The 23,195-nt window shown below is 36.7% G+C and overlaps 1 protein-coding gene across 8 annotated transcripts in view; it reads left to right on the forward strand.

The window, feature by feature from the left end:
* The window catches only part of TMEM241 (transmembrane protein 241), a 178,036-nt gene that overhangs the window by 28,389 nt on the left and 126,452 nt on the right, over nucleotides 1-23,195 (forward strand). For all 8 annotated transcript variants that reach the window (XM_074203554.1, XM_074203553.1, XM_074203555.1 and 5 more), the window contains exon 4: nucleotides 7,710-7,791. In XM_074203554.1, coding sequence (XP_074059655.1) covers nucleotides 7,710-7,791 — 82 coding nt within the window. The remainder of the gene's footprint in view (nucleotides 1-7,709; nucleotides 7,792-23,195) is intronic.

The following is a 23,195-nucleotide window of genomic DNA, read 5'->3' on the forward strand; positions in this document are numbered from 1 at the left end:
TACTAAAAAAAAGGAAGAAAACATTGTCAGTGAATTATTTCAAAAATAAAAGAAAGCAGAAGGAATTTCAAAGAAGGACACAGGTAAGTAGGGCATAATTTGATTTGTATGAGGAAACCAAACCAAAATAAAATGTTAAGATGTATGTGGGCACCTGGGTGACTCAATGGATAGTGCTCTATGTGAGAACCAGGAAGATTCATCTTCCCAAGTTCAAATCCAAACTTAGACATTAACTGTGTGACCCTGGGTCAGTCATTTAACCCTGGATGCTTCAGTTTCCTCATCTGTAAAATGAGCTGGAAAAAGAAACAGTAAACTACTCCATTATCTTTGCCCAAAAAACCCAAAATGAAGTCATAGAGAGTCAGACATCACCAGAATGAACAATAACAAGAGGTATGTAATGGAAAAAATGAACATGACCATCCAATCCCCCTTTTTCCTTTGACTATTAAAATATTCATGTTTGTTATTATTTAAAGAGTTAATAAAAAATTAAATAAAAACCTTCCATATGTTCAATTCAGTTCATATTCAATAATTCAGTACATTTCTACATTATACTTGTCAGTCCCATTTCTAGTTGATTTCCACTTTACCATTTGAGAAATTTTTTTTTAAATTTGATAACATTGCATTTTTTGTTTTGTATGCCTTAAATGGATAAAATTTACCTTAAGTTTACCTAAATTTTACCTTAAAATTTACCTTAAAATGTGGTTTAAGTCAATGATTACATCCAACATTTGTGCAAAAATGTTTGTTCACAAGTATTAAAAGTTTAATTTGGTAGTTTCTTATATAGTTTGTAGTTGAGAGAGGAATTTTTTTGGTCTTTGGCTTTGTGGCCCAAATCTTTATTCCACCAAAGAGTACTCAATCACATAAGGTTAGTGTGATGGTTATCAAAAAATCTCTAAAAAGCAGAGGTATGTCCCCTATGAATTTTAGAAAAAATTTAATATTCCTCTGGACAATTTGAAAGTGCAGGGAAGAGATTCAGGGTCTCTAGTCAGCAAGACTCATATTCCACTGTTCATATCTGACCTCAGACACTAGTTGCATGACTCTGGGCAAATCACTTAATCCTCTTTGTCTCAGTTTCCTCATCTGTAAAATGACCTGGGGGAAGGAAATGGCAAACTACTCCATTATTTTTGCCAAGAAAATCCCAAATAGGTTTGTGAAGAGTTGGACATGATTGAAAAATAATTGAACAAGAAATAATTTTCCTCATTTTTCATTAAGTAGATGTCATTATCAACAGTGTCTCAGTAAAGTCATAGATAAGCCAGTAATCTTGATCCAGTGTCATGCATGAGAAAATTGTGTTACCCATTTTTTTGATTAAGAAATGGAAGCAGGGCAACTAAATAGTACAGTGGTTAGAGCACCAGCCCTGGAATCAGGAGGACCTGAGTTCAAAGCTGGCCTCAGACACTTAATAATTACCTAGCTGTGACCTTGGGCAAGTCATTTAACCTCATTGCCTTGCAAAAAAACTTTAAAAAAAAAGAAACTCTAGAAATTTGCCTTAGATCAAAGATAATGATTATTATAGCTCTAGCATGTGCTTAGTTGTTTTTATTCATGTCTGACTCTTCATGACTCCTTTTGAGGTTTTCTTGGCAAACGTACAGGAATGGTTTTCCATTTTATTTTCCAGTTCATTTTCCAGTTGAGGAAACTGAGGTATACAGGTTTAAATAACCTGCCCAGGGTCACACATCTAGTAAATGTCTGAGGCTGGATCTGAACCCAGGTTTTCCTGACTCCAGGTCTATCCTTTGTGTCATCTATCCCCTCCATAAATCTAGAATTGGAAGAGATTTCAAAGACCATCCAGTCCAACCCCCTTCTCATTATATAGTAGAAGACAATAAGGGCAAAGGAAATTAAGTGATTTGCCCAAGGTCATGCAGGTAGTAAGTAGCAGAGATTGTGCTCAAACCCATTTCCTTTGACTTCAGAATTAGTATTTTTCTCCTTTTCACCACTTAATGACAAAGCCAGGAATAGCATCTGATGCTCCTTGTCTCTCAGCTCTAGCCTTTTCCAATGGACCACATCACTCCTTGGCTAATCTAATGTTATCTGCATAATATTGGGTGGCCAGGGACTGGAGGGTTATTGACTTCTCTGCATAGGCCATTTTTTTTAAACCCAGAGATACTTCTTAACGTGTTGATATCTCAGCATGATATAGTAGAGAAAAATCTGTATTTGGATTCGGAAAACCTTGGTTACAATTTCATCTTGTCACTTGACTATCTGTATGATCTTGGGCAAGTAATTTTAGCTATCTGAAATTCAGTTTTGTTAATTAAGGGATTGGCTTAACTGACCTTGAAAGGGCTCTTCTAGCTTGAAAAATCTGATCCTCTGATCCTCTAGCTCAGAGATATCAAGCACATTGCCAAAAGCTGCATATGACCCACAATACTTCCAGACAGTGACCAGGAGTCAGATCAAACTATAATTAGAAAATATTTAACAAAATAAATAAAAATATAACAGTATATGGGTGATATTGTATGGTTTTTCTAAGTCAATAAGTAGCTTCAGGATCATTATATAAAGTTTAATGACCATATTTCTATTTGAGTTAGCATTATTCTAGATTAATCTATAGATTTTATTTACCACCAGAGTCTCTACCTAGAAGGATAAAGGTATAACATAGGAACAATGGAAGTTTTAAGACTTCCTGAGGAAAAGAAGGCCCATAATAGTGATAATAGTTCATTTTCATATAGTACTCTAAGATTCATAAGCACTTTCCCAACAGAAACTCTATTAGCTAGTTAGTATAAATATGATTATCCTTACTTTACACAGAAGTTAGGTTACTTGACATAGTGTCTGAACTAGGATTTACATTCAGGTTTGACTTCCACTCCCTTGCTCTTTGTTACAGCACATTGGCATTTAAAAAAACTTATTTACCAATATATTTTGTTTTTATATCAACTATATTCCCTGCTGCATCTATTACCCCAACCCCTCCCAGAGAGGCATATCTTGTAATACATAGTTAATAAATAATTAGAATTTTTAAAAGAACAAGAAAAAATAGTTCAACAAAACTAAATAATATATTGCAAAAGTGTTCTATATTAGGATTCTCCACATTTGCAAAAAAAGGGTTGGGGGAAGGGGTGAGAAGTGTTCTATTATCTTTTCTTTGGGGCCAAACTTGGTCATAACAATTTCACAGCATTCAGTTTGGGTTGTTACATTATTGTTCTTTTCAGTTATATTATTATAATCATTTATTTACTGTTTTCCTTATTCTGCTTACTTCACATTGAATTAGTTCATATCAATCTTCCTTTCTTTTCATAGTCATCATTTTTTGCAACATAGTAGTATTCCTTTATATTCATATGCCACGGTTTGTTAAGTCATTTCCCCAGTTGATGGACACCTACTTTTTCCAGTTCTTTGCCTCAATAAAAAAGTGCTGCTAAAAAAGTGAAGCATATGCCTCATATATTAACTTTTTGTTTCTATTTATTTGTTTGTTTATTTGTTTTTGTAAGGCAATGGGTTTAAGTGATTTGCCCAAGGTCACACAGGCAATTATATTAAATGTCTGAGGCCAGATTTGAATTCAGGTCCTCCTGACTCCAGGATTGGTGCTCTATCTACTGCTCCATCTGGCTGCCTGCCCTGTTTATATTGACTTTTAAGAAGAAACAACCTTGGGTGGGAGATAGAACCAAAATGGCAGAATAGCTGAAAGCGATTCAGCAAATTCTCCTATTAAAAACTCCTCCAAACTGAACTAGAAATGCACTAGCTTGAATCTTTTTTTTTGCAAGGCAATGGGGTTAAGTGGCTTGCCCAAGGCCACACAGCTAGGTATATTATTAAGTGTCTGAGGCTGGATTTGAACTCAGGTACTCCTGACTCCAGGGCCGGTGCTCTATTCACTGCACCACCAAGCTGCCCCTCCAAGCTTGAATCTTGTTGGGAGGATTTAGCAAACTTTACAATGAGTCATTTGTCCAACCCAGCTTGGCACAGTGAGCCATACCAAGATCTGTGGACACTTGGCACAGGAGCATGCTGTGTTTGGAGCACCTCAGCACTCAGGAAGAAGTTATAAACTAGGAAGAAACCCATAGTGGGACAAGTGAAAAATGGCAGCTTGGTTGTCCACTACTGACTTCAAGCAACAGATCTAGGATGAACTTTGCCCAAGAATGGCATTCCTGGGTAGGAAAGGAGGAATTTTAGAAGCAATCAACAGCTGTATTACTTAACCATCAGGAACAGAATGAATACTGAGTTCCAGCATCTAGCCCATCTTGCAAAGGAATAACCTGGACAAGAACCTTAGATCAAAGAGGAGCCTACAATTCTGCCACATTGAATGAACCAAACTTTCTACTTGACTGATAGTAATCTTTACAATTGATCAGTGATGGTCTACTATCATTCACCAGTCAGGAGTTTGCCAAGCTCAGATCAAGGTAGTACCATTTTGCCACCAGACCATTTTGGTAGTATTGAAAGCTTGTAGGCTATCTAACTTGTCCTTGAGATCCTGGAAAAAAATCTGACCTTCAATACCCAAAGAAAGCAGCACTAGGGCCAGTGAAATCTTCCCTTTAGAAGTGCTAGCTCAGTCCTTACATCAAACCCACAATCAAAAAATTGACCAGAAGAATGGGCAAGCAAATGAAAAAAAAAAAAGAACCCCACCATAATAGCTATTATGGTGACAGGAACTCTCAAGACACAAATGCAGAAGAGAATGATGCCAACATATTTAGAGGCAATACTCAAAGTCAGGGTGATTTTCTGTTTCAAGTTCATATGAAAAAGGTCTAAGGTTTTTAATGAACTTTAAGCTCAGTATGAATAAACCTTTGTAATATAGAGGCCAAAGAAATTGTCTTAGGTCATGTTAAGTGAAGCATGATACCTAAACTGAGAGTGATGATAGGTTTTGTTTTTGGTAATGTGTCCTGGGTCAATTATGGCACTGAATTTTAGGATAAGCATTGGTAAGCTGGAGAAGGGTGATCAAGATGATGAAAGGCTTAAAGACTATGCCTCAAGAAGGAAAGGAATGTAATCTGGAGAAGGAAAACCATCAATTGCCTTCAAGTATTTGAAGACCTATTTTGTAGAAGAGGTTTTATACAGAAAAAAAATTATGGAAATTTCAGAAAGTTAGATTATATTGAAGGTAAAGAGAAATATTTCCCTAGTCTCACAATAGAGTAGGCTACCTCTGAAAATGGTAGCTTCCCCCCTCCCACATTGAAGATCTTCAAATGGAGACTGGATGACTACTTTTAAGGATTGTTGAAGAGCCCATTCCTCTTAAGTGCTGTTTGGATGAAACCTCTGACTTCCTTACAACTCAGAGTTTGTGCTTCTAATGATTTTCAAATTGTGTTGGAGATAGCTTAGGTAACCATCAATATCTGTCATTGCCCTTATGGCAACTCCCAGAGTGTCTGTATGTTTAAAGTCACACAAAGAAATAAATAATCTTCCCTGCTTTAGGGGGTTGTGTGTGTGTCTAATGTAAGGCAACAGATACTTCAGCAATTTGCAAAAATCTTTTTGGTTTAAGCCTCAATTCTTATTTTTATTTTGTTTTGTTTTGTTTCTTCTATTTTTTAATTGTATTTTGAGGTAGAAGGATAAATAGACAAGAAGTTCTCTAGCGGTGTTTTCTTTTCCTTCAGGTCTACTGATTTTTCAGCCTTATTGGTGTCTCTTGGAATATCCAAACCAGCAGGAGTTTACTTTGTTTATTTATCAAGAGGGAATCAAGAACAAATATCTGCAACCTTCTTGACCTTACATACCAAGGACCTGTACCTCCAACTGTGCCAGTTGCTGTTTTATCCAGAGCTTGATCCTTCCTTAAAGGACCTGATCCATTCTTGATGTTGATGTCTATGTTCTAACCCAACACCACTTCTGACTGTTTCTGTTTCAATATTGTAGTCTATCTGCAGTCACCCATGCTGGTTACAACCAGAGACACTTAATGCTGAAGCCTTTTCCTGGAAGAAATTTAGCAACTGGCTGATCCTTCTTGTAACATTAAAGAAGGTTTTGGCCCCAAAGCAAGATTCTTTTTTCCATACCCTGTCTGCTTTGGGGTTTTGATTTCAGACATCTCTTTACTCCAGTGCTTCTGGGATCCAGGGAATCTCTCACAGATGATTTGTGTTTTAATTTTGCCTTGCAGTAGGCAAGGAGCTGTCTGTCTTTCAGGGTTCAGCAACTTGAACAAAGGCAGGTACCATCCTGTATGGGGGTGGATAATGTGTCTATACATGTAATCCAGACCTTTGAAGAGCTTACTTGTGGCCAAGTGCCATTCCCGTTGGGCTGTTTCTGATAACTGGCACTTAGTGTTGAATTACCTGAAATTAATGCCTTTTCCTGGAATAGCTTCATTTGTTTGTGTTGGTTGTTAAAATGACTAGGAATTTCAATCTCTGGATGGAAACACATTTATAAGTGGCAGGCAGTGAGATGTAGCTTCAGCAACCTGCATCCTGAACTGTCCAAGGAAAAGGAGCACTCATCTTATTTGGTACAGGATGATAGCTTGTTACAAGCTATAAATCATTCTGAAAAGGCGGTTCCTAGTAGTGTCCTAATTGAATCAAAGATAATTTCTCCTTAGTCCTTGAAGATTTCCAGAAACTGGGTGTACAGGAAATGTCATATTAATAGTTTAAGAAGCCATTGTGAGATTGTAGAGATGGCTTTTCATCACTCTTCATTTGGCTCCTGCCCTGTGAGGCTATCAATCCTTTGGTTTTGGTTGAGTGAAGTCGTTGGGTACATTTGTCAAAAGCCTTTCTTAGTCAAACAGAAAGAACGACAATTGGTCGATTTTAAAAATAATTTAGCATAGGGTATGGCCTTTATTTTTTAATCTATTTGAGAGATAAAGAATAGCTCACTTATTTACAAAGCTTTAACTAGAAATTTTTGCTCCCAAGATAAGCACAGATTTATAGCTAGAAGAGAGCTCAGAGACTACCTACTTCATCCTGTTCATTTTGCAGATAAGGAAACTAATGCTCAGGGAATTCAGGTGCCCTACGGGTATTATTAGCACAGGTATTATTAAGGTATAATTAAGTTTCAGGTGTGAGATAGGAACCCAAGCAACTCCAGAACTGGTCCAAATTCTTTCCAAGGAAGAAGTACATTCCTTCCTTCTTTCCTTCCTTCCTTCCTTCCTTCCTTCCTTCCTTCCTTCCTTCCTTCCTTCCTTCCTTCCTTCCTTCCTTCCTTCCTTCCTTCCTTCCTTCCTCCCTCTCTGTCTCTCTTTCTCTCTTTCTCTCTTCCTTTCATCCTTTCCTTCTTTCTTTCCTTCCTTCCTTCCTTCCTTCCTTCCTTCCTTCCTTCCTTCCTTCCTTTCTCTCTCTCTCTCTCTCTCTCTTTCTTTCTTTCTTTCTCTCTCTTCCTTTTTTGCTTGTTTTCTTGCTTACCTTCTTGCTTTCTTTCTTTTGTTTTCTTTCTTAAAAGAGTAAGGAAGGACTGTGCCTGATTCATTTTTCATTGGTTAAAAAAATACATCTTACATAACCTGTCAATTACTGTCAAATTATCACTCTTAACCTATGTGGTCTCTCCGCAGACTCTGCTGCTAATTAGTTGTGCTTCTTATGATTGACATGCTGCTTAGTAATGAATTATGAATTTTTTCCCCCTAGGGCCAAGGTTCTGGCATGGCTTCCTTCTTCAATGCTGTTTGTGGGAATAATCTACGCAGGTTCTAGGGCATTATCTAGATTGGTAAGTAATGAAGTAACAAGAGTCATTGGGGCAATATATTATTCCCTTTTCTTAAAAAGAACTTTGTTTTCTTAATATTATTTCCAGTCTGTATATATATATATATATATATATGTATACACACACACACACACACACACACACACACACATATATATGTATGTATGTATGTATTCTGGTATAAACAAGATAAAGAGGAAGAAAATACAGAGAGGACTCATGACAGTCGAATGGTGAAGAACTTTATCTACCAATGCAGATTAGAATCTTCTCTGCAACTTCTAATCCTAGAGAGTTTCTTGGAACTCTGAAGGGTTAAAGGACTTGCCCAGGTTCTCACAATCAATATGTATTAGGTATGAGACAGAAATATAGATCTTGACTCTTAAGGTTTATTCTCTAGCCAATATACTGCACTTGTGACAACAGAAATGTATACTGTGGTACATTTTTCAAAAAAAAAAAAGATAAACTGAAGAATCTAAATATGTTTTTTAAAATGCTGAATATAAAAAACAAGGGAAAAAACTGAAGAAATATGTGTTACAACAGTATTCAAGAAAATGCAAGAAATCATGATAGATGCTTAAGCAATAACAGACGATCAGAAAACCAAAGTATTTGGAGACATTTAGGAGTTTTCTTAGAGAATTAGACATTAAAGTATGAAGTAACTACCTCAATAATTTGGCCACAATGTGAAGATATTTCTTAGTTTAATATGATGGAAATATGGGACTTTGGTCATTGGATCAAGAAAGTTGAGAGGACATAGGAAACCAGCCAATTGACTGGTTAATGGCTGAGACACACAACCTTTAAAAATTAAGAGTCAACTCTGGGGAGAAAGCTTTTCTATTATCTATATCATTCTCATCATTATTATTTTTTAATTTAATATTTATTCTCATTTTGTATAAATAATGTTTTTTTATACATTAATAAAATATTCTTGTTTAAGAGTAAACAAAATACCCCCTTCCCCCCAAAATATAGACTTGCCTGAGACATAAAGGGGAGAGAAAAAAATTAAAATTAAAATTAAAAAAATAATAGTAATAATTGTAGGTATGGCCAGATGACGCAGTGGACGGAGCACCAGCCCTGGAGCCAGGAGCACCCAAGCCCATATCCAGCCCCGTATACCCAACAATCACCCAGCTGTGTGACATGCAAGCCACCCCAACCCCACTGCCCTGCAAAAACCAAAAAAGAAAAAAGAAGAAAAAAAAGACCCAAAATAAAATAAAATAGTAATAATAGTAGGGGTGGCTGGGTGGCAGACAGAGCACTGGCCCTTGAGCCAGGAGCACCCGGGTCCAAATCCGACCTCAGACACCCAATGATCACCCTGCTATGCAGCTCCAGGAAGGCCACCCAGCCCCATTTGCCCTGCAACCTCCCAAATAATAATAATAATAATAAAAATGTGCTTCGGTATGTGTTCCAAGCCCACCAACTCTGTCGCCGGTGGATCACATTCTTTATAAGTCCATCACAAAAGTTACTTCCATATTTTTCCACCTTTGCCATTGCTGATTGCAACTCCCTCCTTTTGTATTTCTCTACTACCATGTACTATATTTTCTCTCTCCTTTCACTCTGACTCTGCTGTAGGGTAGCTGAGTGGCGCAGCAGACAGATCCCTGGCCCTGGGGCCAAGAGGCCAGGAGCCCCATACCATCCCTTAGGCCCAGCATCCACCTGGCCCTATGGTCCCAGACAGGCCATCTAATCCCAGCCCCTTGCAAGAAGTAAGAAAGAAAATGTGTTATATCTGACCACTCTTCCCCCATGGTCCATCCTTTCCTCCTTCATTCGCATCCCCACCCCTTCCCCCTGTCCACCCCACCTCCTTCTTACTCCAGGTGTCTATACCCCATTGAGTATATATATATATATATATATATATATATATATATATATATATATATATATATATATATATATATATATATATATATGCTGTTTCCTCTCCCAGCCACCTCTGATGACAGCGAAGATTCCCTCATTCCCCCTTGCCTTCCCCACTTCCATATCATTGCAATAGCTCATTGTAATAAAGAAAAATCTTATTATATAAACTATCTTGGCCTATTCCCCCCCCCCCTTTTTTCTTTCTCCCGTTACATTTCCCTTTTTTCTATTGACTCCATTTTTACACCATATTTTATCTTCAAATTCAGCTCTCCTGTGCTTCGTCTATAAAATCTCCTTCTACCCGCTCTGTTAATTGAAAAGGTTCATATGAGTATTATCAATGTCATTTTTCTATGCAGGAATACATGCAGTTCATCATCATAAAGTCCCTCATATTTTCCCCTTCTCCTCCATTCTCTGTGCTTCACTTGAGTACTGTATTTGAAGGTCAAACTTTCTGTTCAGCTCTGGCCATTCCAACAGGAACATTTGAAATTCCCCTGGTTCATTGAAAGTCCATCTTTTTCCCTGGAAGAGGACGTTCAGTTTTGCTGGGTAGTTGATTCTCAGTTGCATTCTAAGCTCTTTTACCTTCCAGAATATTATATTCCAAGCCCTATGAGCTTTTAATGTAGTTGCTGCTAAGTCCTGTGAGATCCTGATTGCAGCTCCACAGTATTTGAATTGTGTCCTTCTAGCTGCTTGTAATATTTTCTTTTTGACTTGGGAGTTCTGGAACTTGGCCATAATATTCCTGGGGGTTGGTTTTTTGGGATCTCTTTCTTGGGGGAATCGGTGGATTCTCTCCATTTCAATTTTGCCCTCTGCTTCTAGGGTATCAAGGCAATTTTCCTGTAGTAATTCTTTGAAAATGATGTCAAGGCTCTTTTCCTGATCATGACTTTCAGGTATTCCAATAATTTTTAAATTATCTTTCCTAAATCTGTTTTCCATATCAGTTGTTTTTTCATTGAGATGTTTCACATTTTCTTCTAATTTTTCATTCCTTTGATTTTGAAGTATTGAGTCCTGATTTCTTGTAAATTCAGCAATTTCCCTGAGTTTTATTCTTTGTCTGAAGGATTTGTTTTCCTCAGAGAGTTTTCTTATCTCTTTTTCCATCTGGCCAATTTTGCTTTTTAAAGCATTCTTCTCCTCAATGACTTTTTGAACTGTTTTATCCATTTGACCTAAGCTTGGTTTTTAGCATGCTATTTTCTTTCAGCATTTTTTGGATTTCCTTGACTAGGCTGCAGACTTCATTTTCATGTTTTTCCTGCATCTCCCTCTCATTTCTTTTCCCAGTTTTTCTTCTAACTCCCTCATTTGATTTTCAAAGTCTTTTTTTGAGCTCTGTCATAGCCTAAACCCAATTTCTGTTTTTTTGGAGTCTTTAGATGCAGGAGCTTATGGTTTCTCATCTTCACACTGAGTGTTTTGATCCTTCTTGGGCTCACAGGCAAAATATTTCTCAATAGTGTCCCTCTTGTTTCTCTGCTTGCTCATTTTCCTAGCCTAAGCCTGTTTTGGGGGTGCTTCCTGAGCTTTTGGGACACTCCCACAAGAATCTCAGTGTGTAAGGCTCTGTCTTCCCTCCTGGTCTGTGAATGACCATAAGTGCCCCCCTTTTCCATGGGGCTGAGGTTGGGGGGGGCTGCTGTTCTATGGGGGGGCCTAGACTGTGATCAGGATCTGAATGTGTTCAGAGCCCCAGAGTCCTGTTCCAGGGCCAGAGCTTGGCAGTCTCTCTTCACTCCCCTCCCTAGGTTCAATGGGTTCATGCCCTGGGGGCTCCTGCTTACCCACCCGCCTGCTTCTGTTTCCTGGATCTGGACTGCCTTGGCTAAGCTGCTTGCTGTGTGCACTGAGGGCTGGGCTTCACGTGCTCTGGCAGAGGTCCCCCGCTGTTCACCCAAGTTGTGCCTGGTGCTCCACGGGGCATAGGTCAGGAAACTCCCCCGCAGCTCAGCAGCTCCCAGCACCCTGGGGCTGCCTCTGGGAGGCTGAAGTTCCTTTGCTGTGTCAAGGCACCCTCTGGCAGGCCACCCCTCCAACCCCAGGGAGCAGAGCCTTTCTGCTCTTTTCCAGGTTGTCTTGAGTAGGAGAACTGCCTCACTGAGTCCCTCTGTGGGTTCTGTCTCTCGAAAGTTTAGTTAGAGTCCTTAGTTTAGAAGTTTTATGAGAGAGCACCTAAGAGAGGATCCTCTCTTGTTGCCATCTTGGCTCCGCCCCACCCCCATCATTATTATTAATCATCTCCTTTTTGCCTTTGGGTGAGGACAGCAAGCACACCCTTTTATAAAAGGAAGAATAACAATTATTAGATTATGAAAGTAATGAGAAAAAATGAATGAAGCTAAGAAATCATGGGAAGCAATAATAGCAAAACTCATCAAAATAGCAGAGAGAATTTGGAAATGTTAATGATGTAACCAAAGGTAGAATCAATATCAGTGAAACACAGAATGCAAATGATGTGTACAGAAACAAACTCATAGAGTAAATAAACTGAAGAAAAGACTGGGGAAGCAATATATGAGAAGATATTGGTCTTAAGAATGCATCAAGGCCACCAAACCCCATTTTTGTTGGAACACTGGGAAATACTGACAAAGTAATTCATTTCAAGGATGAAATTATCATGAAGACAAATTGAGAATTTATGAGCTGCTTTGCTTTAGGCAGAAAGAAAAGATTCCAGCAGATGTACACACAATTTGAAGTCCTCCATCACTATATTATGCCTTTGTGTCATTTGTGATCTGTTTTCTGAACTTCTCATCTGTTTCTTTTTTTTCCATCAGGGTGGTCTGTCTACTCAGATGACAATATTACATTTGTTTCTGCTTCTGTTGATCTTTACCCACTTGCTGTCCACTGTCCTTCTCCCCTCTGGTTTCTGGTTCCCTCCCATAAATAGAACTCCATTTGCTATTCTATTCTACCCTTCCCTATCTCATCTGACTTAAAAAAAAAATCTGTCTTGTTTCTCTTGATTAAGATGGACCCATCCTGAATCATAATCCATGTTTTCTAATTCATCTATTTTCAAATTCAGCTCTAAACTAATTGTGTATTCTAACACATTCATACTGACAATGTGATTTGGGGAAGTGTATTAGTATGGCAGTACCCTGCCCCTTTCCCAAACTCTTTCTAAACTAGATATCTATGAACATATGAACATATATCCCCTCTTGATATTGTTACTGACTTCTGATGCCTACTTACTGGGTGTTCCTGGGCAAACATGGTGTCTGGCACATACTAGACATTTAGTAAATGTTTATTCATTATTATTGATCAATTGATTGAAGTAATTTAATCTCAATTTCAGTTTCCTCAACTATAAAATGAAGATAAGATTAGCATCTATACCTCAGTTGTAAGGATGAGATAGTATTTTATAAAGTACTTTTCAAATCTTAAAGCACTTCATCTTCCAGTTTTACTTTTTATTATATGAAATCTTATTTATATACAATTGTTTGGTCCGAAAAGTTCTCTACTTTTGCTACACAGTAAAATGAACAAGTTTTATTAAAACTATTCAGAGATTTTTTTCCTTTCTTTTGATATTGAGAACTTTTTGAAAAAGTCTAGATTCAAATCCTTCTTCAGACATTTCATTTTTGTGACCATGGTTGTTTAGCCTCTTTTAACCTCAGTTTCCTCATCTGTTTAAAGGAGATAATAACTCCCATAGTGCTACTTGCCGGATCGTTTTGAAACTCAAATGAGAATGTATGATAAGGTTCTTTGTATACGTTATACTCTATAAATGATGGTGATGATGGTAAATAGAATGTTATAGTACCTTAGATTTTCCCAATATTTTAAATGCTATTTTCAAAGCAACATGTCATTTGATCCTTAAAACAAATAGTGATCATATTGAAAGTCTCTTTCTTGATCTGACAGATGATGACTGAAGCAGAGACTGTATAAAGAAATTTAGCAGCTTGTCTAAAGTGAGAAATGATTAGCTTGAACTAAAACTCAGATCTCTTGACTCTTAGACTTGTACTCATTAAAATTGCAGGCAGTTACATAAAATCCACTCTTTGAAGGTAACCCTGCATAGTGGGCAAAGCTGAGCTGTGTCAGTTCAATCTTTTTCTATGCTGTTTTAGCTCATACCACAAAAAAGAAATTCTTATTTTTAAAACAAAACAGAATCCTTGTTTAGTTACTATGCAAATAGTACAATCTAGCATCTTCTTGAATTTTTATGATTTTTTAAAAGGCCAATTAAAATGAATAGATATCATCAGACATGGGACTTAAATTGGCTTGAAAATGGCTATCGGCATGATTGGTCAGTTCATTCAAGGCATTATGCAGAGGTCTTGGAAGAAATATTCTCTCCTTTCTTTGTGCCAGTATGTGCTTGATCATTTCCCGATGGGGTGCAGCCATTTTTTTCTCTTTTTTTAAATTAATATTTTATTTGTTTTCCTATTATATGCAATAGTAGTTTCTATCCATCATTTTCTGTAAATTTTTCAATCTTTCCTCCACCCTCCCTTCCCTCCCCATCCCCCCACAAAAGGTAGTCTGGTAATCTTTACATTTTTTTCCATGCTATGCATTGTTCAAAATTAAATTTGTTGGGAGAGAAATCATATCCTTGAGGAGAAAATAAAATATTAGAGAAAGCAAAATTATGTAGTCCATATGATACTTTTTTATTTAAAAAAATGAAGGTAATAGATTTTGGTCTTTTTTTAAGCTTCACAGTTCTTTCTCTAGCTACAGATGGTATACTCCATCACAGCTGCTCTAAAATTGTCCCTGATTATTGCATTGATGGAATGAGCAAGTCCAGTAAGATTGATCATCACCCCCATGTTGCCATTCGGGTGTACAGTGTTCTTCTGGTTCTGTTTATCTCGCTCATCATCAGTTCATGGGAGTCTTTCCAGGTCTCTCTGAATTCCCGTCCCTCTTGGTTTCTAATAGAACAATAATGTTCCATAACATACATATACCATATTTTGTTCAGCCATTCCCCAAATGATGGACATTCACTTGATTTCCAATCCTTTGCCACCATAAACAGGGCTGCTATGAATATTTTTGTACAAGTGATGTTTTTACCCTTTTGCATGATCTTTTCAGGGTATAGACTTAGTACTGGTATTGCTAGAACAAAAAAAGTATGCCCATTTTTATTGCATTTTGGGCATAATTCCAGATGGGGTGCAGCCATTTTACAATATATATATATAATAAATGTTTAAATTCATATTGACTGATTGACAAGGCCTTGAAAACTTGCCCTGATTTATTTATACCAGAGCAAAAACACATGGGAATTAATGAGTTTACAAGTGCATTTTCTTTCTTCAACACTCATAACTGATTTACCTACATCATTAGTTAAACATTATAGGGGCGGCTAGGTGGTGTAGTAGATAAAGCACCGGCCCTGGAGTCAGGAGTACCTGGGTTCAAATCCGGTCTCAGACACTTAATAATTACCTAGCTGTGTGGCCTTGGGCAAGCCACTTAACCCCATTTGCCTTGCAAAAACCTAAAAAAAACCCCGTTATAGCAATGTTATCAATTGTTGGAATGTCTAGGCTTATATAATAAAGAGAGGGACTCTAACTCATTCCTTCATCTAGACCCCTGTTTATTGGGAAAAGGTCTACTTTATGCCAAAAATGTTTGCCTCTATGTCCCTAAAGTTAATCGGCCATCTGTAAACCACAAATGAGTGATGCAATCAATAATTAGTTGTTGGAAGACAGAAAAGATTTCAAATCACTCTCCAGGTAATTGGAGTAATATAGTATACTCCCCCCCTCCCCCCTACACTTGAGTTCATAGAGATGATACTCATTCAGGTGGATTGCAGGAGGAAGTATGACTTTACTTTCATGGGGACATATATGCAATAGTTAATGGTGATCCAATTCCAATGACATTCTCTCCTAAAATCTTAACTCTTCTAGACCTGATGGCTTTTCCTTCAAGGATTTAGCTTGGGGCATTGTATTCTTCTCACCTGTTCTGATTTCAAGCAGGTTGATGATCAGAGCCCAGTATCCTATTTGCACAAACATTAGGTGATGTCATCATAACTTTGGTTACCCCAACCAGAGGGTTTTTCTGTCTCATAAAGAGAAGGTCACGACATATCAGGGTATTGCAAGTCTTCATGAAGGCTTGTTGATGGTCAGGTTGGTTGCAATACTTATCCTCTGATTCTGTTTTCCTAGTTTCAGATCAGAGTTTCTGTGTTTGTCTCTCTTCTCCCCCGCCCAGTTCTTTCTCTGTCTCTCTGTCTCTCTGTCTCTCTGTCTCTCTGTCTCTCTGTCTCTCTCTGTCTCTGTCTCTCTGTCTCTCTCTCTCACACACACGCACACACAAACACACAACACAGAGTTTCTAGCTCTATACTCGTTGAATGGGTGGTGGTGTGTGTGTGTGTGTGGGAGAGAGAGAGAGAGAGAGAGAGAGAGAGAGAGAGAGAATCCAGAAAAAGAATGAAACTCATGTGGAGTTAGTTAACTTAATTGGGCAAACTGGAGCCAGTTTTGACTCCAAGGCACATTAAAAAAAAGACTCCTAAAACTAATGCTGCATAATGCAAGCTGACTCCACAAAGGATGATTGTAAATTTTTGTATTAAATTCTCTTGAATATTATTTTCCGAAGTGTTTCTCCTATGGAGGTGGTGTAGTATAAGGCTCTTAATAGAAGAAGTTTTGTGGACTGGGGATGAAGAAGGGGATAGGGAGAAGGTGTCAGAGTCCAGCTGTGGAATTAAGGTTGTTTTTACATATTCAGTTATATTTTCCTTCTCAGTGAGAAACTCAAGAAAACAGCTAGCTTTTCAATTATTTTTTTACAATATATAAAAGTGTTGAGTACAACTTATTAAAATGATGGCAAGCAGTTATTAAAACTAGATTTGTATTGAATTTTATTAAGTACTAGAAGAAGGAAAAGATAGGTGAAACCATAGACACAGAACTTCAGACTAGGAAGGTACCTCAGGAACTCTCTGGTCCAACCCATATCTGACCAAGAATTGCTTTTGTAACAACATCCTCAACAAAGAGAACATACAGAGAAAGTGGAATTGAAAGATCTGGTTTTAAATGTCTTAACTCATCAACTTTCTAGGGGTGTCACTTTGGACAAGTAAATTATGGTTCAGTGAGTCTCAATTTCCTTATTAAAAAATCCTGAAATCCAGGAACCAGAGGTGATGAAACATGACAGAGGTTATTTGTATAAAAGTCAAAGGAAGCAGAAACAGAAATGATTTTGTTGTAGGAGTATAATTAATGTTTATTTGTAATGAAAGAGTATAGAAGACATCATAGACCCAGCACAGAGACATGCTAGAATAGTGATGAGAACTGTTGTAACTCTTTCTTCTAAAAGGAGAATGGTCAATAATTTATTTGCTTTATTGATAATTTCCTCAGGTGGAAGATCCAGTAAGGAGCAATATTATTCTGGATCTAATGCTGATTGCTGGGGTGAAAATGATGGATATTCTTGTGGGTAGGGTAGGAGGAGAAAGTAAGTACTCCATCACAGAACTTGTAATAGAGAATGATTAGAAATCTGCACATAGTCTGATGTGCACTCTAGATTTGGGGAAAGTATATTTTATTTTATTTACTTTTAAATTTTTATTTATGGAAGGCAATGGGGTTAAGTGACTTCCCCAAGTTCATATAGCAAGGCTTATTATTAAGTTTCTGAGATTGGATTTGAACTCAGATCCTCCTGACTCCAGGGCCAGTGCTCTATCCACTGTACCACCTAGCTGCCCCGACTGTGCCTAGCTGCCCCTAGGAAAGCATATTTTAAAGGATTCAGAAGCAACAAGGGTAGGATCCCAAGAAATAAAATGCTTTAGTTGAAGTTAGCTAAGGGAGCAGGACATATTTACAAATGAAAGACATTTTTTCCCCTTGAAGACATAAATGAAACAATTCCAGTGAGGAAGAAAAATCACATTTGTCTGAAGAGGCCACATTGGATGCATGGATAACTAACCATTCAACCTACAGTTGAAAAAGAAATGAATAGAAAATAGAAAGAAGGCTAGGTAATAGACAATGAATATGAGTGTAATAATGTCATGTAAAAATAATGTCAGAATGCTAAAACTCAGAATGAGTAGAGACTGGCAAGAGACTCTAAGGACCATAAAAAGAGCTTTTTTTTTATTTGTTTTAGACATAGTAGAAGAAAAAGGAACATCAAAGAAGGGCTGGAGTTGATAGGGCTTTTACTTAGAGTAAATAAGAGGATGAAAATAACAGAGAAGGAAGAGCTGCTCCATTCTTTGACTTTTCATTTTTCTGTTTTGTAATTACATTTTTTTCAGTTCTTAAACATTTATTTTTTATTCTTCTCACCTTTCCCCATTTCCACTGAAAAAGAAAGGAAAAGGAAAAAAAATTCTTCTGTAACAAAAAGTATAGTCAAGTAAAACAAATTTGAATATTGGCCACATACAAAATTGTAAGTTTTGTTCAGCATCTTGAACTAATTATTTCTCTGCCAGAAAATGGTTGTCATTGTTCATCATCAGCCCTCTGGAATCATATTGGTTATTAAGTCTTGCAGAACTGCTCATTTTTACAATATTTATCTTCTAGTATAAATTGTTCTGCTTTTGTTCATTTCATTCTGTATCAGTTCATACAAGTCTTCCCAGGTTTCTCTGAAAATGTCTTTTGCATCATTCCTTTTAGCTAAATAATGTTCTGTTATAGTCATATTCTATAAAATGTTGAGTTATTTCCCCGTTGATGGGCAATTATATATGTGTTTGTGTGTGTGTGTGTGTGTGTGTGTGTGTGTGTGTGTGTGTCAGAGAAAGAGAGAGAGAGAGAGAGAGAGAGAGAGAGAGAGAGGAGAGAAAGTCACAGAGAGACAGAGAGACGAGACAGACACAGAGACAGAGAGAATTATGCTTAAAACTACTTTTATTTCATTTGATTCGACCAAGAAGCAGGACCTTTGGCCTGGAAATTACAAAACAAAATTGACTAAAAGGGAGGTGATACTCAAGCTGAATAAGGAAAGAAAGCAAGCTAGTTAGCTGCCATTGATAAATGCAAATCTATTGTTCCAGAGGAATTACATCATCAGATCCTTGTTGAGTCCCTTTCCAGGACTCCCTAAATCTTCGCCAGGCAGGCACTGAAGGGATTGAAGACAAGAAGACAAGGAACACAAGGAACACAAGTTCTCCAAGATCCCCAAGGTTTCCATGGTCTCTGTATATTGAACCAAATACCAGTGCTTAAATACCTCTCCAGTCTCTGTCCACTCCTGTGTCACTTAGTAAGATAAGGCTCTGGTGCTCAAGGACACCAGGTGAAGCTAATTTACAGTGCTCCCATACACAACAGTCCCTAACAGATCCTGAAATAAGATGGCCACTATGAATGATATTTAATGGATCATTGAAAACAGAAGAAGTAGCACAAGATTGAAGAAGGGAAAACATTCTCATTTTAAAAAACTAAAGAAGGAAACAGAATCTGAAGACTTTAGGCCAATGAGTTTAAATTATATTTCTGGGAAAATTATAGAATAGGACATTAAAAAGACTGCTAATGAGTTTTTAGAGAGGGAAGCAGTGATTACAAGAGCCAGCATAGATTGATCAAGAATAGGTTCTATTAGGCTAACTCCTTTGCTTTTCACATAGGACTACTAAAGTAGTAGATGAAGGGAATGGATTGGCTATAACTCACCTAGATTATAGTGAAGTTTTTGTTAAAGGTTTTTATCTACTTTTATAATATCTTTTACTTTTATATCACCTAGATATCTCCATGCATAACATCTTCCTTCCAGGGAGTAGTTACTATTAATAAAGAAAAGAGGAAGAAGAAGAAGAAAGAAGAAAAGAAGGAAGAAGAAAAATTCATCAGAACTGATCTATATATAAAAAAAGAATTTAACATATTCCATGTACTATATCTGGGGACCCTGAAAAGTAGTAGGAGTATATGTTTTCTCATATCTTTTCTTTGGAGCCAACCCTGTTCTCTATAATTTTGAAATATTCATTTTTTATCAGTGATTTTTTATTTTCACTTTTATGATGAATTTAAGAATCAACAAGAACCCAAACATTTCAGGAAACATCAGAGGACTGCACACAAACTAATTAACTTATGTTACATAATTTGTTAAAGTATATTTTAAAGTTAACAAAAAAGTAATAAAATTTTCATGCTTGTTCTTATCCCTTGCTGCTTGTTTTTATTTTTTCTGTATATTTTTAATGTCTTATTGGCGTTCTTTTCTAGCTTTGCCTACATTATCTCTTTATGGTACTGCCCTTATGACAAATAATTAGTAAATAACAACAACAAATCAACACATTGACTTGACTTAAAATGTTTCTTGTAATTTTGCAACATTAATTTTCAATTGTTTATAGTTGTCCTTTCTGTTTACATTATTGTAATATTTGTTTTTATTGTTTATAGATGTACTTTGTGTCATTTCAGGTTTCCATATTTTTTATATTCATCATTTCTTAATAGCAGCTCAGTATACCATTATATTTATGTAACACAATTTGTTTAGTCACTGTAATCAATGTTTCTAATTCTTTGCTGCCACAAAAAGTGATCTTATAAATATTTGATGTATATCATACTTTTCTTTTTGCCAATAGGATATATACCTAGCATTAGCATCTCTGAGATATGAACATTTTAATTCCTTATTTGCATAATTCTAAATTAGCAAAACTTATTTCAATATTAGTCACATCACAAAATGAAAATCAAGAAAAATAGAGGCAAGAAAACTATACTTCAATTTGCAATCAATTCATCAGTTATTTCTCTGGAGATGGACAACATTTTTCATCATGAATTCTTTGAATCTTCTTGTATCATTAATTGATCAGAGTATCAAAGTCTTTCACAGTTGATCATTTTTATAATATTGCTGTTACTGTTTCCAGTGATCTCCTGGTTCTTCTCACTTCACTTTGCCCCAGTTCATATGTCTTTTCACGTTTTTTTGAATGTATCCCTCTTTTTTTTAAAGGTTTTATTTATTTTGAGTTTTACATTTTTTTCCCCTAACCTTACTTCCCCCCACCACAGAAGGCAATTTGCCTTTTACATTGTTTCCATGGTATATATTGATCCAAATTGAATGTGATGAGAGAGAAATCATATCCTTAAGTAAGAAACATAAAGTATAAGAGATAGCAAGATCAGACAATAAGATATCAGGTTTTTTCCCCTCTAAATTAAGGGTAATAGTCCTTGGTCTTTGTTCAAACTCCACAGTTCTTTCTCTGGTTACAGATGGTATTCTTCATTGTAGACAGCCCCAAATTGTCCCTGATTGTTGCACTGATGGAATGAACGAGTCCATCAAGGTTGATCATTGTCCCCATGTTGCTGTTAGGGTGTACAGTGTTTTTCTGGTTCTGCTCATCTCACTCAGCATCAGTTCATGCAAATCCCTCCAGGCTTCCCTGAATTCCCATCCCTCCTGGTTTCTAATAGAACAATAGTGTTCCATGACATACATATTCCACAATTTGCTAAGCCATTCCCTAATTGAAGGACATTCACTTGATTTGCAATTCTTTGCCCCCACAAACAGGGCTACTATGAATATTTTTGTACAAGTGATGTTTTTACCCCTTTTCATCATCTCTTCAGGGTATAGACCCAGTGGTGGTTTTGCTGGATTAAAGGGTATGCACATTTTTTGTTGCCCTTTGGGCACAGTTCCAAATTTCTCTCCAGAAGGGTTGGATGAGTTCACAGCTCCATCAACAATGTAATAGTGTCCCAGATTTCCCACAACCCTTCCAACAATGATCCTTATCCTTTCTGGTCATATTGGCCAGTCTGAGAGATGTGAGGTGGTACCTCAGAGAAGCTTTAATTTGAATTTCTCTAATAAATAATGATTTAGAGCAATTTTCCATATGACTATGGATTATTTTGATCTCCTTATCTGTAAATTGCCTTTGCATATCCTTTGACCATTTGTCAATTGGGAAATGGCTTTTATTTTTAAAAATTTGACTCAGTTCTCTGTATTTTTAGAAATTAGTCCTTTGTCAGAAACATTAGTTGTAAAGATTATTTCCCGGTTTACTGCATTTCTTTTAATCTTGGTTACAGTGGTTTTGTCTATGCAAAAGCTTTTTAATTTAATGTAATCATAATCATCTAGTTTGTTTTTAGTGATGTTCTCCATCTCTTCCTTAATCATAAACTGCTTCCCTTTCCATAGATCTGACAGGTCTATACTACCCCTTGATCATCTAGTTTGCTTATAATATTGTTTTTTATGTCTAAATCCTGTATCCATTTCTATCTTATCTTGGTATAGGGTTAAAGTTTCTTCCATACTAGCTTCCAATTTTCCCAACAGTTTTTATCCAAGAGAGAGCTTTTATCCCCATAACTGGACTCTTTGTGTTTGCCAAACAGCAGATTACTATAATCATTTCCTACTATTGCACCTAGTCTATTCCACTGGTCCACCATTCTATTTCTTAGCCAATACCAGACAGTTTTATTTTTTTTGGTTTTTTGCAAGGCAAATGGGGTTAAGTGGCTTGCCCAAGGCCACACAGCTAGGTAATTATTAAGTGTCTGAGACTGGATTTGAACTCAGGTATTCCTGACTCCAAGGCCAGTGCTTTATCCACTGCGCCACCTAGCCGCCCCAGTACCAGACAGTTTTGATGACTGTGAATGCATCCCTCTTACCATTTCTTATTGCTCAATACTACTTCAGCATAATCATGTGTCACAACTTGTTCAATCATTCTCTAATTCATAGATCTCTCCTTAGTCTCCAATTCTTTGTCAGCACAAAAAGAGAGTTGCTATAAATATTTTGTACATGTAGATTTTTTCCCCTTTTTCTCTGATATCTTTAGGATACAGATCTAGTAATGTAATTGCTGGGTCAGTTTTATAGCTGAGTACTTTGAGCATAGTTTCGAATTGTTCTCCAGGATGATTAGGCAAGTTCACAACTCCACCAACATCCATTAGTTTAACTATTTTCCCTCATTGCTTTTAGCATTTGTTTTTCTGATAGGTGTGAGGTAGTCACTCAGAGTTGCTTAATTCATATGAGTATAGATAACTTTAATTTTGTCTTCTGAAAATTGATGTTTATATCTTTTGAGGATTGTCAATTGGAGAATGGCTATTCTTTGCTTTTATTATATAAATATTTTATTTGTTTTCCAAATACATATAATGGTAATTTCTACCAATCATTTTTTCAAGGTTTAGAGTTTTGCAATTTTTCTCCCTCCCTCCCTTCCCACCCCCTCCCCAACAGAAGACAATCTGATCTATTTTTTTACATTTGCTTCCATGATATGCACATATCAAAATTGAATGAATTGTGAGAGAAGAAACAGATCCCAAGGAAGAAAGAAAACATAAGAGATAGCAAAATTATGTAATACATAAGATGACTTTTAAAAA

Source organism: Macrotis lagotis, chromosome X (assembly GCF_037893015.1).
Source record: "Macrotis lagotis isolate mMagLag1 chromosome X, bilby.v1.9.chrom.fasta, whole genome shotgun sequence".
Taxonomy (NCBI): Eukaryota; Metazoa; Chordata; class Mammalia; order Peramelemorphia; family Peramelidae; genus Macrotis; species Macrotis lagotis.